Source organism: Pongo abelii, chromosome 15 (genome assembly GCF_028885655.2).
Source record: "Pongo abelii isolate AG06213 chromosome 15, NHGRI_mPonAbe1-v2.0_pri, whole genome shotgun sequence".
NCBI lineage: Eukaryota > Metazoa > Chordata > Mammalia > Primates > Hominidae > Pongo > Pongo abelii.
The window spans coordinates 108,472,296-108,488,312 of record NC_072000.2 but is presented as its reverse complement, the minus strand read 5'-3'; the positions used below and the strand labels follow the sequence as shown (position 1 = coordinate 108,488,312).

At 41.7% G+C, this 16,017-nt stretch overlaps 1 protein-coding gene across 1 annotated transcript in view; it reads right to left on the bottom strand.

The window, feature by feature from the left end:
* Positions 1-16,017, bottom strand: part of TDRD9 (tudor domain containing 9) — a 124,782-nt gene that overhangs the window by 24,749 nt on the left and 84,016 nt on the right. The window contains exons 21-28 of the mRNA XM_024231679.3: positions 12,380-12,496; positions 11,135-11,242; positions 9,062-9,162; positions 4,943-5,116; positions 2,597-2,708; positions 1,513-1,725; positions 1,147-1,236; positions 342-602 (exon numbers count right to left, since the gene is read on the bottom strand). Of these exons, the coding sequence (XP_024087447.2) occupies positions 342-602; positions 1,147-1,236; positions 1,513-1,725; positions 2,597-2,708; positions 4,943-5,116; positions 9,062-9,162; positions 11,135-11,242; positions 12,380-12,496 (1,176 nt within the window). The remainder of the gene's footprint in view (positions 1-341; positions 603-1,146; positions 1,237-1,512; positions 1,726-2,596; positions 2,709-4,942; positions 5,117-9,061; positions 9,163-11,134; positions 11,243-12,379; positions 12,497-16,017) is intronic.

Genomic DNA, 16,017 nt, shown 5'->3' with positions numbered 1-16,017 from the left:
CCCAGGAGTTTGAGACCAACCTGGGCAACACAGGGAGACCCTGTCTCTACTAAAAAATATGTTAAATAAATAAATAAATAATTTTTTAAAATAAGCTAAATAGGAGACAAACAAATACAATACTCACCAACAAAAACAATACCCAGCCACCATAATTTAGTCTCAGAGAAATCTAGAAGACATTTAAATTGGTGCCGCCAGTCTTAACATAAGTACAGCACACCAAATGGTGAAGAGGAACACTGTCCGCATCCTCCTATCTCAGGGTCCACAGAGGAAGGAAAGCCCGCCCCGTTCTCTCTCACACAAACGCGTGCTCCAGCAAGGGCAAAAGCACACACCTTGGACTCATAGGACTCCTCCGTGAGCTCGGCATAGCCCTGCTGGATGAGGACGTCTCTTATGTTGATGGCATCCTGGACCCCCGAGTACTGGTACACGTCCACGTGCAGGACACTGTGCACCACAGAGAACACCTTCACAAGGAGGGTGCAGCCGCTCACCAGAGAGGCGAACCACTGGCTGGCCCCATCACTCCAGTGCTCGCCACAAACAAGAGACTTTGCCGATGGTCTCATTTTGCAAATCTTAAATTCCAAAGCCTACAAGGACAGAAGGGCACAGCTCAAACAGCTTTATAAATAAGTAAAACACTCATCCCAAATACCACTGAAAACAGACCTTGTTCATGTATCTTCAACAGTATTTTCATAAAAGTCCCAATAAAACTGATGTTGGGGTAGTGAGAATTTCCTAAAGAAACTTGGTTTGCTTTTTAACAACAGTAAGAAATATTTAGAATAATTTTTAGATTGTCTTCATACTGATGGTAAGGGCATGTGTGACTATGTCTGTGGCCTACCTAAAAAGTCTGTCTGGTTTCAACATAACCAGAAAACTCAGAAGCAGTATTAGAAGATACTACTGGATTAAAACAACTTTTTTTTGCTAAATCTGAAACCTTTCATGTATTTTTGGAAGAGCAGAAACCAAATTTGGCTACTGTGACAAAGCAAGTCCCTTCCCTGTCCTGGGCCTTGGCTCCCCCAGCTGTAAGCCGAGGAAGGGCACCATATGACCCAGGAATCTACCCAGGAATCCCGTCCAGCATGCAGCATTCATTCCCTAGAGTCTTCTCTACCTTACCTGGAAAGGAAGTTCAAGAAATTGACAGGGAATCTCCATCAAAAGATGCAGATCTACATGAGACTTATTGCCATAATCTACAAAGAATACCTAGAAAATAAAGCAAGTATACACTTTACGACGGGGTCAAAAACAATGCCCTACCTGAGCAATAGCAATGCAGCAGTCTGCTCTAATCCTATAATTATAGAATTCTTAGAGTGACCTGAGCTTAAATCCACATATCAATGAAGGAAACAGACTACTTTGCTAACTGCAATTATTTTAAATTTAATTTCCACCTACAATTATAAAAGATATTTGATAAACTGCTGTATGTCTGTCTGTCTCATTTCCCTTCCAGTGACTTGTTACAGAAAAACCTACCTCAGCAGAATTTCCAGAAACATAAAGGACTTGAGCTCTAAAGTAGCGCTGTTTACCAAAATCAGAAAAAGGTGCCAGACAGACCAAGTCTGGATGTGGGTAAGTGGGCAATGGCATCAGCGTCAGTTGGTTGATTTCAGCAGTAAGCTTTTTCAGAATCTCTGAGTTTTTTTCATCAATCCTGTATCCCCAAAAGTGTCCCACTTCAACCACCTAAAAAGGAAGAGGAGGAGCAGAGATGAAATCTAGAAAGGACTTTTGTAAGGAGGAAAATGAGCTTGAATCATAGGGCTGACACCCTGTGCTGTACAACGTCTCACCAGCGTAATCCTTGGAACACAAGTATTCTACAGGTTTTTAACAGGTGTTTATGAGACAAAAAGAGGGGGTCCCCTGGTGAACTAAGGTAAGGAAATGTGTGGAATATATCCTTTTCTTGGCGGTACAAGACTCATTCTTACATAAATAAAGGTTCTGACGTCATATAATCATTTCAGCGGGGCACAGTGGCTCACACCTGTAATGCCAGCACTTCGCGAGGCAGAGGTGGGCAGATCACTTGAGGTCAGGAGTTCAAGACCAGCCTGGCCAATGTGGTAAAACCCCATCTCTACTAAAAGCACAAAAATTACCCAGGCATGGTGGCACACACCTGTAATCCCAGCTATTCAGGAGGCTGAGGCAGGGGAATCGCTTAAACCCAGAAGGCAGAGGTTGCAGTGAACGGAGATCATGCCACTGCACTCCAGCCTGGGCAACACAGCAAGACTTTGTCTCAAAAATATACATACTTTTTTTTCCTCTAACATGTACCTTGTTAAATCTGATTTATTTCAGCATTTTAAATGTACTTGATATTTTAAAAATTAACTTTGATTCTAGAATAAGTATGTTTCAATTTCCATTTTAGTCATATTTCAATTTAACAAGTACAGTGATAATTCAAACTCACCCACATTAACAAGATTACCAAGGTGCACAAGTTCTCTGTGTGTGTCTGTGTGTGTGTGTGTGTAAACTTCCTGTACACAACATGATGATTTTAGATTAAGAAGAAGGAAAAGCTCAATTACTTCATCCTTACCTCTGTGACATCAATAGTTAGAAGGAGATCTGTAACTGTCTGGGACCTGTCTGATGTGTTAAAGGAGACTTGCATAGGATCTACCGTCTGCTTCTGGAAGTCCACATTCACCCTACATAATACGAATTTTTAATAAAATAAAAATCAAGTTTTACAAAGAAAACACATTTACATATGTGAAATTATCACTTGAACTATTCTAATATTTCTACAAGAGAAGAACATTTCAATAAAATACCTAAGCCAGAGATGACAAATTTGATTTCATCTCAAACATGAATTTCTGCTGGCTTTTTGAAGAGCTCTGGAAGGGGTACACATCCCAACAATTATATACTACACCCTCCAGGTAGTATGCAACTGTGAAGGCCAAGACTCTCAGAGAATATCTACTTTCATGGTATTATCAAGATAAATAAATTATTAAATTTAGACTTTCAAGGTCTGAGATAAATTCTAAATCTCAGACCTGCAGTGTTTCCTAACTTGTGTTTTCAAATGTGCACCTTGACATTTAGAAAACTAGAAGAATCCATGCTTGGCTCAATGCTATGTTAGAAAACACACACATGATTTTCCAATAAACCCCAAAAATATCATTTTCCCTTAAAGGCAATAAGATAGTAAATGCTAAACTTCTGGAATACAAAAGACAAATTTGATAGAAAATAAAAATTTCCTAATACTTTATTCTAAAATGAAGAGAAAGAATTATAAGAAAGATCTTGATACAACTCTTTTCCCAATCTCTAGACCCATTTTTAATGAGTGACTCAGGCAATGAGTGACTCCCCGGCATTCGATTACAAAAGTAAGTGAAGTCTGACCTCACTAGAGCAGGACAGGCCTTCTCTGCATGAAGGACTGAACCCACTACCCTCCCAAACTCTCAGAAACCAAAAGTCACACACTGGGTGAAACCAGATGGAACAGATTTCCCTTCCTCCACCAACTCCTCAGATTCCTGTTAAGTTCCTCCTAGAACTGAAAACTCTACAATTAAGAAATAATAAGTGAGACTTCCCACATATGTGACTATGGGGATATGGCCAAAAGGCAAGCAGTCTGTCACAAATACCATGGGTGACTCAGTTGGGTCCAAGAGAAGAAGATCCACCAGGGTGATGACAGCTGCATGCAGCAAGTGCTCCTGCCCTGGGCTGACCAGCCTTACAGACAGCCCTGGCCCTGTACCACTCTCTGGGTGGGAAGGAAAGATGTCATTTGGCAAGGAAGGGCAGCTTACGCTGGTAAGCAACTAGGTGCTCCCAGCTGCATCTCCATTATGTCCCACTGACTGCTGTGTTGAAGACAAAGAATATTCCACATTACTTAAAAAGAGAATTTGCAAAACAAAACGCATAATCCTATCTAGGAAGACAGGAAATTAACATTAGATTTAATCCCTACTATTTAACTAAAAATTACATCAATGATATCACTCAATCCTCTCAACAGCCTTACACCATAGGTATCATTTCTTTTCTTTTTTTTTTTTTTTTTTTTTTGAGATGGAGTCTCGCTCTGTCGCCCAGGGTGGAGTGCAGTGGCGTGATCTCAGCTCACTGCAACCTCTGCCTCCCAGGTTTAACTGATTCTCCTGCATCAGCCTCCTGCGTAGCTGGGATTATAGGTGCCCGCCACCATGCCCGGCTAATTTTTTTGTATTTTTAGTAGAGACGAGGTTTCACCATGTTGGCCAGGCTGGTTTTGAGCTCCTGACCTCAAGTGATCCTCCCTCCTCGGTCTCCCAAAGTGCAAGGATTATAGGCATGAGCCACCTCACCCGGCTGGTATCATTTCTATTAAACAGAAAAAAAACTGAGGTTCAGAGAGGTTAGGTAATGTGCCCAAGTGCACACAGTGAGGAGATGATGCAACCAGAATTCAACAGCAGCTCCACTCAACCACAAAGCCAGTGCTTTTTTATTTATTTATTTATTTTTTTTAAGACAGCGTCTTGTTCTGTCGCCCAGGCTGGAGTGCAGTGGTGCAATCTCGGCTGACTGTAACCTCCGCCTCCTGGGTTCAAGCAATTCTCCTGCCTCAGCCTCCCGAGTAGGTGGGATTAAAGGTGTGTGCCACCAAGCCCGGCTAATTTTTGTATTGTCAGTACAGACAGGGTTTCACCATGTTGGCAAGGCTGGTCTCAAACTCCTGGACTCAAGTGATCTGCCTGCCTCAGCCTCCCAAAGTGCTGGGATTAGAGGCGTGAGCCACCACATCCAGCCAAGCCAGTGCTTTTAACATGAGCTGAAGCAAGGTCAGATCAACAGTCATTTACAAATAGTATCTGAAAATGTGAAAGCAGGTACAGCATGTCTGCCACCCCCCTCGTGAAAGTACCTTGTGTTCCTGAGCTTTGAGACATTCATGCCTCGCACCTTCCCTTCAATTTCCTCTGCAGAATGGACGTTAAGTTCAAGTGAAACTTTTAGTTGAGACATCTTAATTGCCATATATACTGCAGGAAGGGTTTTAAATCTCTCTGTTGGATTTCGTGAGAATTCCACAAAGGCTCTGTTCCACAAACGTAAATTTAAAAGTAAATTTATCAGGCATCTGATTAAAAACTGCATATTCATTTCTCTCAAGATTAGACAGAAATTCTGTCACATCTCTCCTTATAATCTTATAATCATGAAAATGCCAGTAACTCTTCAATCTATAATTAATCAATAACATGTATTAATTTCTCCAATGGAAAATTATTAATTTAAGAGAAATAAAAGTTATAATGACATGTCATTAAACCAAAACCAAGTATCATCCTTGTATAACATAATGCAGAATAAACACTAAAGTCACATGGAATTTGTGGCAAAGAAATCTTACTTGATAATTACTTTCATAATTGCAAAAGAATTTTCATGATTATAACAGAATGTCTTTCTTTACTACCATAAAATAAAACAGATACAGAAAACCACACAAATGTATAGCTCAGTGATCTTTGTAATTCCCCTTCAAAAAAAACCATTAAATTTATTTATTCTTTTGAGATCTAGTCTCGCTCTGTCACCAGTGCAGGGGTGTCATCTTGGCTCACTGCAACCTCCGCCTCCCAGATTCAAGAGATTCTCCTGCTTTAGCCTCCCGAGTAGCTGGGACTACAGGCGTGTGCCACCACGGCCAGCTAATTTTTGTATTTTTAGCAGAGACGGGGTTTCACCATGCTGGCCAGGATGGTCTCGATCTCCATACCTCATGATCTGCCCATCTCAGCCTCCCAAAGTGCTGAGATTACAGGCGTGAGCCACAGTGCCTGGGCCAAACCATTAAATTGATTGCCAAGTGATATGGTTTAGATCTGTGTCCCTGCCCAAATCTCATGTCGAATTATAATCCCCAGTACTGGAGGAGGGGCCTGGTGGGAGGTGACTGGATCGTGAGCGCGATTTCCCCCTTGCTGTTCTTGTGATAGTGAGTTCTCACAAGATCTGGTTGTTTACAAGTGTGTAACACCTCCCCTTTGCTCTCTTCCTTTCGCTCCAGCCATGTAAGAAATGCCAGCTTCGCTTCGCCTTTCACCATGATTGTAAGTTTCTTGAGGCCTCCCCAGAAGCAGCAGCCTATACAGCCTGCAGAACCATGAGCCAGTTAAACCTCTTTTCTTTATAAATTACCCAGTTTCAGGTATTTCTTTATAGCACTGCGAGAACAGAATAAAACACCAAGAAATGTTGATAAATGCCCTCTCTTGCCCCAGCCCATATTTCGGTGTCCCATTCCAGCCCCTCTCTGGGGCATGAGCAGCAGACATGGAGCAAAAGGTACCTTGCTGGACGTGCCAGGCAGAAGGAAGACAGCATCAAGTTTACCTTGCTATGCATGCACGTTCTAATGCCCCTGGGATCCCACATCATCACAGAGCCACAAAAACAGACCTGGGCCCCTTCCTCTACTATAAAAATGGTCCTGTAATGAGCTCTCTCCTGGAAATGTACACCTTGAGCAGTTTGGAAAGATGCCTGGCAGGGGAGGTGTGTGAAGCAGGTACATGAATCGACCCTGACCCGCTCCGCCTCCTCTGCTCTCCTTCACGCCCCATCCTCTTCACTCATAAATGCATGCATTTTCCTTCCACCCACTGCCTGATTCATGCCCTTCTGCTTTATCTCCCTTCTTTAGAGTCTCTCCTAAGACTCCGTAGAAGTAATTTTAAACTCCAGACCTCAGCATCTTCTCCTTGAAGCTGCATCCTCCCCAGCATCCAGGCTGGAAAGCCGGATGCTCTTGGGCTCCTCTCTCTTCTTTGCCCTCCACATGCAATCACCAGCCAAATCCAAGACATCCTCTTTCCCATCTGTTGGCTCCTTTTCATGTCAAACACCACCATACTGGCTCCACATCTCAGTACCTCTGCTTTGGACTACTGCAAAGACTCCAGGCCGGCTTCTTCTCCTCTTATCTTGACCTTCCGCTTATCCCTGAGTAAGTTCCATAAAACACAGCTCTGGACAGAACACTCAAAGGTCTCCAAGTGCCCACCTAGTCATATACACACTCATCGGTCTGCCAGAAGACTGTCCCAAAGTCAGCACCTGACCTCCACAAAACAGACTCCATCTGACACGGAGCAGCTCTGCCCAAATGGCTACCAGCTATGTGTGCACAGTCTCAGCTTTCCCCCGTCAAGATCAGCTAATGACTGCCTCCTGCTGGAAAACCACCCTGACCCTGCTGCACCACCTCTGCCCTGGTCACTGCACCAGCCCGAGGCGTCACAACCCTCCAACGTCCACCCAAGGAAGTCTCAAATTAATGTTACTGCTCTAATATTGGGCCTGAGATAGAATGTCTTCTTCTGACCTTCTCGGCCTCTCCCATGACTTCTCACAGCAGGCAAATGTCTGTGAAACCAATTTGACTCTCCACTCCTACCACGAAGTTGAAAGCTTCTTATGGGAGAACACGATACGCCCAGGTACCACCTGTGCCCATCTGCCCATGCGCCCTTGGCACCTCACAAAGTCTACACGAAGTCACCCCTGCTCTATGCCAAAAGAAATACAGTTCTTATTCTTTGAATCACTATATCTTCCTTTGCCTTTAAATACTTGAATCCCAAGAACTGGTACTGGTACAGAAAGAATACTGTTACTTCCCCCAAAAAATTGCTATGACATTTGTATTACGACTTGAGAGCTGGAAATATGAGGAATGCAAAAGATATAAACACCTATAAAAAGGGTCCCAGGCAATGGGAGGCAGAGGTCGCAGTGAGCCGAGATTGTGCCACTGCACTCCAGCCTGATGACAGAGCAAGACTCTGTCTCAAAAATAAATAAATAAAAATAATAAAGCAAAAAAATTCCCAGGCAAGAAGAACAGGAAACAAACACAGAACCCAATCCAGTTGTAAAGATGAGTGAACAAAGATGCTGCAATCTTGGGAGCCAGGACTTCAGACCACTCAAATCAGTCAAAGGAGCATCCATGCAGAACTGGAACCTCACCCAGGTAAGCGGACACACAATATTCAGGAATGAGTTTAGCTGTGTGATTCCAGCTTTAAGTAAGCTACTTTATATATGTGACTAAGAATCTTACTAGAATTTACATCAGAATATTTAAGAAAAGTTCAGACACTACAAGTTTAATTAATTCTCTAAGAGTTGTTAAAAGCACTTAGGAAGGTTTGGCTTGTTAGGTAGTTGTGCATTTGCCTCATGAGGCATTTACAGGCCTACAAAGAAAATCAATATATTAATCATAGAAATGGAACTTAAAATGCTGGAGGGAATTACCCCAAATTGAAAATGGACTTAATGTTCAACTTGAGTGAACTGGATATTAAAGAAAAAGTGTTTGTTCTTATTTACAAAGCTTTGTCAAGTTAAATAAAAATTTATACAACATTCACAGAACACTGGAAAAAATTTCTAACTTTAAAAATTAAAAATCCTACTTTAGGCTTTTTGGTACATAAACATTTCCTGTTAGAAATAAAAACTCAGTGATGCTCCAAAACATACCATTTGTTCCTTACATGCAGTAAGTAGAGCCAAATTGAGTTTTTACAATGTTTGCCTTCCAAAAATATTCAAAACATATCTGTCTTAGACAATATAAGCAGATCCACCCTATTTTGGAGCATCTTCATGGCCCACAAAATAACTCTTACTAACGACTCACTGAGAACATCTCGGACAAGTGCGTGAAAGTGAGGATCACTTTAAGAGAATCTGCCTTAGCATCACACTGAGTTACTGAGCCTTCTTGGAGTGACCACGCTTGACCACTAACCAGCAGCTTAGTTCCTTTAGGAGGTCACTTAGCAAAAAGAGAAGATAAATTGCTTCTGACCATAAGATAAACCAAAGCTACATTCTGAAAGCCAACTGCAGCAGCCCATAGGAGGACCCATTCCCATGGGCATTCCGTTTTAAGAATCAGCAACTGGAAACATTTGAATCTTTATGCCTCCCTCATAATTGCAGTTGATTACAAAAATATACTTACTTTGCACCATCAAATACAATGGATTTGACTTGACCACACTGTCTAAAGAGAGACTGTAGTTGTTTATAGTAAAGAAATCCATAGGGAGGAATGTGCTTCAACTGTAAAATATAATACAAAATCAGAGCAGATTACTAGAGCTAACAAAATAGTTTCAACATTCACAAGCTCAAAGCTGCTGCACACTGTTTTAGTTTCTAAAAACATAGTTTACTATCTTTAACCATAATATATAAACTCTACAGATCAGTGCATTTAATGACTTTTAAATTCTAACTAAGTTCTATAATAAATGTTAAATAAAGGCTAATTCTATCCCTGTTAAAATGGTGTAAGTCTAATACAGCAAAATTAAGATTTGTTTACTTCTGTTTTCCCTTAAAATAATCAAGCTTACTAAATATTTCTTTTCAAAACATATTTCTACATAAGGAATAATGGGACTGTAAACTTTAAAGGAAAATGTCTAACTAATGAGGAGTATGTATTTCCTCATCACCACAGTGGAAGGACCAAATAGCACATGATCAAACTGGCAGTGACTTTTAATGTATAAACTCTCAAGGTACCATGCTGGGTTTCTGCAAAGCATTCCATACTTTCTTCTGGACCAGGACAACTCCTGTGCCACCCCAGCTCTGCATGGGGCTCCATGACAGAAGGCACGTAAGTGAAGGCATGGGCTGGGGCTCAGATCCAGTTAGATCCTGTCTCCTCACTCCCTGAATCCGCATGTCTCCTTAGGCAAGTTACAGAGTTGCCCTGAGATCCAACTGCCACATCATGAAATAGGAATGACATGAGAAATCCCCAACTCAAAGGGTGGAGTGAGGCTCAGAGAAGAATAAAAAGTACCTAACACACAGCCTCTCAAGTGCTAAGTAAAGCCAGCTATTATTGAGCTTTTATGATGTACACACTAGGTAATTTTGGGCCCCCAGACTAGGCTTTCTGTGGTCGAGGGATGCAGACACAGCTGCTGGACGTCTGAGGAAGAGTCCTATAGAACCCTTCCCGTTACGCACAGCTGAGGGAAGAAAACCACGAAGGGGCAGAGGGGTGAGAGAGGAAGCCAAGCAAAGAGCTTAGTCAAACCTGATGGCCAGCAAGAGCACAGGTGCCAATCAAATGATCCTCAGTAGCTATAAAAAACTAATGACTTCCTTTTAAAGTCCCTTCCACAGGTATCAAGTGTATCTCAGCTGCCTCTCTCATCTCCAGAGCACCAGCTCCTTTTGGTGCTCATCAAAGACCTCCAGTTGTAATCTCAAGTCATCTGTGCCCTTTCCTTATGAGCTATTTATTTCTTCAGGATTAACAGTGGTGGTGTAACAATAACCAGGATAAAATCTGGCAACGACTGAGCCCTTATGATATGCCACAAAGGAACTTCAAGTGCTTCTCACCCCACCTTATCAGATAAAGGCACATACTGGAACCAAGTGATCCAAAACAGTCCAGTCTCAGATGCTTTCTTCCAGTGTGAGTCTCCCTGCTGCTGGGCTTTAAACAACTGGGTTGCAAACCTGATTCAATGGTCAGGGCCTGTGGCTGATCATTAGATATGCCCAAAGTACACACTACTTGAATGCTGATTTCTAGGGCATACTTTCTAGCTCAGATCTCACAGGGCCCTCAGATCTGAATTTCAACGAATATAAATAAAATAAGCACTCTCTAGGTGGTTCTGTTGGGCATCCAGGTCAGGGGATCACTGGCTTAAGCCACAGCACTCAGCTGCCAACCAATAACATTTTATTTTGTATGAAATGAAGTTGTGAATTAAGAAAATGTTCTTAAACTTTTAAGTGCCTTAAATCCTTCAAAATAGCACATGATCAAATCAGCATTGACCTTGAACATATAAACTCTCAAGGCTTCCTTATAAGGCCAGGTCTGTGAAGGGAGGCAAAAGACTGAGGAACAAGTAGATATACCTGAAAAGGCCAAACAAGCCTAATATTCACTCCAGGGGAATATTCACTTAGGACTCACAAAAATAGAAACAATTAAAGAACAAAAATTTTCTGTCTCACCACACCCCAGAGAGGGCTGCCTGCCCCCAGCACCTACCACGACAGTTGTCTTGGGGTCCTTGCCAGCCAGCTCCCTCACCGCCATCTCCTCATCGGGCTGTCCAAAAGTAAAGTAATTTGGATAGAAAGCACCTGCCAATACAACCTGAAAAAGAAATTTATTTTTATGAAGTAACAGCATTGTTTTATCAGTTATTCTCACCAATATACTAATCTCAACCCAGCATGATATGACATCTATAAATGTAAAAGATGGTTATCATTTGTATGGAAAACTAGACCTTTCACCAACCAAGCAGAAAGTCACAATTCTGGTAATTTCATCTAACAGAAACACTAAAAAAGAAACACTTTTTTCACCTAACAGAAACATCTTTCTTCAAAAGAGCTTGAGTACTTCTCAGAATGAGGCTTGGGAAACAGTGGCAAGTTGAACAAGGACACAAACCATCCTACACACAAAGCCCCAGGGTTGGCCAACTTTCTCCACTTCTCCCCACACACATCTATGTGCAAGGTACTCTCAGATGTTCAGATAAAACTCCAATTGGAGCATTCAGACTTAGGGCAGCAGGCTGGCGTCCACTATTCACCTCTAAAATGCACTCTGCAAAGAGTCCCTTCTTCAATAAAAATATACCAGTTTGAAAACACCCACCAAAGACTCCCCCAGCCTTAGAGAAATTTTACATCCAGGAAAACACTCGCACATTTCCAGCACACCCAGTTTACAGGCATCTACCTCAAACCCGATTCTGTATGCATCAGCCAACCCTTCCAGGAAACCCTACAGCAGAGGCAGTCTCCACTGGCCAGGACACATTTCTCGCTCGCTACATTCCATCTAACTACTAGTAATCTGAATCCATGGCCTCCAAAGTTAATATTTTCAGTGTAGGGGAATAGCTACATACACTGAACGATATAAAGGGCACTTCACTTTCTTAAAAGCTAAAACAAAAGGATCTCTCCTGAAGCAGTGATAACGCGGGTACTCTACAGAAACACTCCCCTGGAAATTAGAAATGGGTCTGAATCCATTAAATATTAATAAATAAACAATAAATACTCTCTAGGTGAATCATCAACTCAACAAATAATGCAAACTATGAAAGAAGAATGTTTCCTGGTTCCCAAACACAGTATGAACACTATGGACCTAAAATCTCCTTTGAGGTTTGGTTTGTATCAGAGAGCAGGAATAAGCAGTTTCTCGACCACAAGACCTTGTAAGCACAAAGAATCAGGAAAAAAAAAAAATATCCAGGAAACTTCAGCACACCTGTAGGATGAATCGCTGCTTATATATATACTCTTGGTCCATGACAGGTCGCCGAGAATCAACATGCATGTTGAACTGTGAGATTCTAGTCTTCAATTCTTCATATAATTCAGCCACCTAAGAAAAATACATTGAAATCTGATGTCTCAAATGTACATATGTTATCAGAGCAGTGAAAACACTAGAAAATAAGTGCACAATGGGTAAAGTATAAACACATCTACAGAATGAAACACTGCAGCTAATTAAGAATCATCTTTTGGCTGTGCGCAGTGACTCACGCCTCTAATCCCAGCACTTTGGGAGGTCAAGGCTGGGAGATCACTTGAACTCAGGAGTTTGAAACCAGTCCAGGCAACATGGCGAAACCCAGTCTCTACAAAAAAAATACAAAGTTAGCTGGGCGTGGTGGCACACGCCTGTAGTCCCAGCTACTCAGGAGGCTGAGATGGGAGAATCACCTGAGACTGGAGAGCAGAGGTTGCAGTGAGCCAAGATTGTGTCACTGTACTCCAGCCTGGGTGGCAGAGTAAGATTCTGTCTCCAAAAAAGAAACGAAATAATATTTTTAAAATTTTTATTATTATTATCTCTTTTTTTTTTTTGAGACAGTCTTGCTCTGTCGTCCAGGCTGGAGTGCAGTGGCGCAATCTCAGCTTGGTTCACTGCAAGTTCTGCCTCCCAGGTTCACACCATTCTCCTGCTTCAGCTTCCCGAGTAGCTGGGACTACAGGTGCCCACCACCACGCCCGGCTAATTTTTTGTATTTTTAGTAGAGACAGGGTTTCACCGTGTTAGCCAGGATGGTCTCCATCTCCTGACCTCGTGATCTGCCTGCCTCAGCCCCCCAAGGTGCTAAGGTGCTGGTATGACAGGTGTGAGCCGCCATGCCTGGCCTAAAATTTATTTTTAGAGACAAGATCTTGCTATATTGCCCAGGCTAGACAGTGCAGTGGCTATTCACAGGCACAATCCCACACTGATCAACACAGGAATTTTGACCTGCTCCCTTTCCAACTTGGGCTGGTTCATCCCTCCTTAGGCAATACAGTGGTCCCTGGCTCCCAAGAGGTTACCATATCAGTGTTCAGTTTAATGCAACACCCAGTCGGCATGGTGCACTACAGCCCAGAACTCCTATGCTCAAGTGATCCTCCTGCGTCAGCCTCCCAAACAACTGGCAATACAGGTGTGTGCCACCATGCCCGGCAAGAATCATCTTCTTAGAAATTAATTAATAAGTAATGTTAAAGATGAACAATATAACACCTAAGAGAAAATACCAGAATACAAAATCATATATGCTCCATGATCTGTTTATAAACACACACCCCTGAGATAGGAACCAATGCAAACGTGTAACTGTGCCCACCCAGAGGTCAGAATAGCAGAGAGCCATGACCACAGCCTTGCTTTAGGTCCTTGAAACACGTCCCAGCCTCTGCCATGAACATGTACTACTTTTGTGATTAAAAACAGAGTAAGTGACCTATGGCCAAATAGTCCCACCAAACAGGAAAATAAAATCAATATCCAGTTTTAAATAAAAACTGTTTCACACAAAATGTCAAACTTTAATTTACACGTGAAAATACACAACTCCAAATACCTATGAACTGATCATAAATTAAGTCACCACAAAATTATCTCAATTACAAAAAGAATACAGTCACAAGTGTGAACATAACTGGGGGAAATAACAACTAAAAAGAATTGAAATGACAGAAAAACTCAGCAGCCACTATCTCTGTGGAGGAAGGAAAAGCCTGGGACATGGGAAGCAAGGGAGAGCACACTCAGGTGCTCGCCTCTGTACCCCTGAGGGATGGAACTCTTTCATGTGACTGTGATCACATGTAACTGAACTAATTAAAAACCAAGACTGTGCCACTCTCTATATTAAAATGCAATAAAATCAGAAATGAACAACAAAAAATATATTTAAAAACATTTCAGGGCTGGGCACGGTGGTTCACACCTCTCAGAGCTTTGGGAGGCTGAGGCAGGAGGATTGCTTGAGCCCAGGAATTTGAGGCTGCAGTGAGCTATGGTCATGCCACTGCACTCCAGTCTGGGAGACAAAGACCCTGTCTCTAAAAAATAAAAATAAACTCTTTAGTCAGAGAGGAAACCAACACTAAAAGAAATTATAGACAAGAATGTCAAAAATCAACGGGATGTGGTGGCTAAAGCTGCTCATAATAAAATTCATAGCTTTAAATGCTTTTAATTAGAAAGACTGAAAATATTATTATTAATAATATATACTAATTTCAGAAAGACTGAAGTAAACTAAAAGTCACAGGAGAACTAAATTAACGGAAAAAAAACAAAAAGCAATGATTTAGAATCCCCCACCTACTCCTTCCCTCCCAAAAAACATACACAAGAAAACTGACAAATGAAACTAAGAGTAAGCTCTCTGAAAATAAAGTAACACAAAGGAAACATCTTGCAGACTCTGTGGTAAAGGAGTAATCCACCAGGCCTGGCTGTCCAGACCATGCACATTCCAAAAGGCTTGGTCCTGGCCCAGCTCCTGAAAAGTCATTGCCAAGCCTCCAGGGACTCTTATCCTCCCTGATAAGAGTATGTATGCTTACCTGGCACCTTGGGCCACACAAAATAGTTTACGCTAGAATGTGATTTATGGTGGGGCCTTGGGCCATGAGGGTAACAGTTTCCTCTGGAGGGACTGAAGACTGAGTAACTAAAGTCAGTCACATGGGTACTCTAGGCCTACATAACCAGTGCTCAATAAAAACCCGGGACACCAAGGCTCAGGTGAGCTTCCTGGTTGTAATACTTCATGCCTGTCATCACACACTGTTGCTGAGAGAATTAATCACTGTCCATAAGACTCTACTGGGAAAGGACACCTGGTAGCCTGCACCTGGTCTCTCCAGGACTCCTCCCATGCACTTTTTTTTTTTTTTTTTACCTTTGCTGATTTTAATCCATATCCTTTGGCTAAAATAAATCATAAGCATAAGCATAACAGCTTTTCTACTTCTGTGAGTCCTTCTAGCCAATCAGTGAACCTGAGGATGGTCTTGGGGACTCCCTGAATATACAAATATAATCAAGAAACGATGAGAGTACACAAATACACAATAATAAGAACAAGAAAGGTGTTACCACTTGACAAGAATTTGAAATTAAGAAAATTACGTGTAACTATACATCAATAAACTTCATGATCTGGATTAAATGGGTACCTGAATGAAAAAACGTAACTCATCAAAAATGACTCCAGAAGAATTAGAATCCAGAATGGATTAATAACTACCAGGGATATTGAAATTTTTTAAAAAATTGATCCCTCAAAAAGGCACTAATCCCAAAGGTGTTTTTGAATGTGTTCTATCAAATATGTAAGAAATACATTTCTAGTCATTAAACTGTTGATTAAAATGGTTACTGGGCACAGAAAGATGTTCATCCTACCAGGGTGGTATCAATAACATCTCATAGTATTGTGCACGCATGTGTGTGTGCACACATGCACACACACACGTAAACCAGAGGCCAATTTCACTTATAAACATAGAGGCAAAAATTCTAGAGAAAATATTGGCAATCAGAACCAAGCAATGTTTTGGGAGAAAACATTACAAACAAGCAGAGTTTATTCTAAG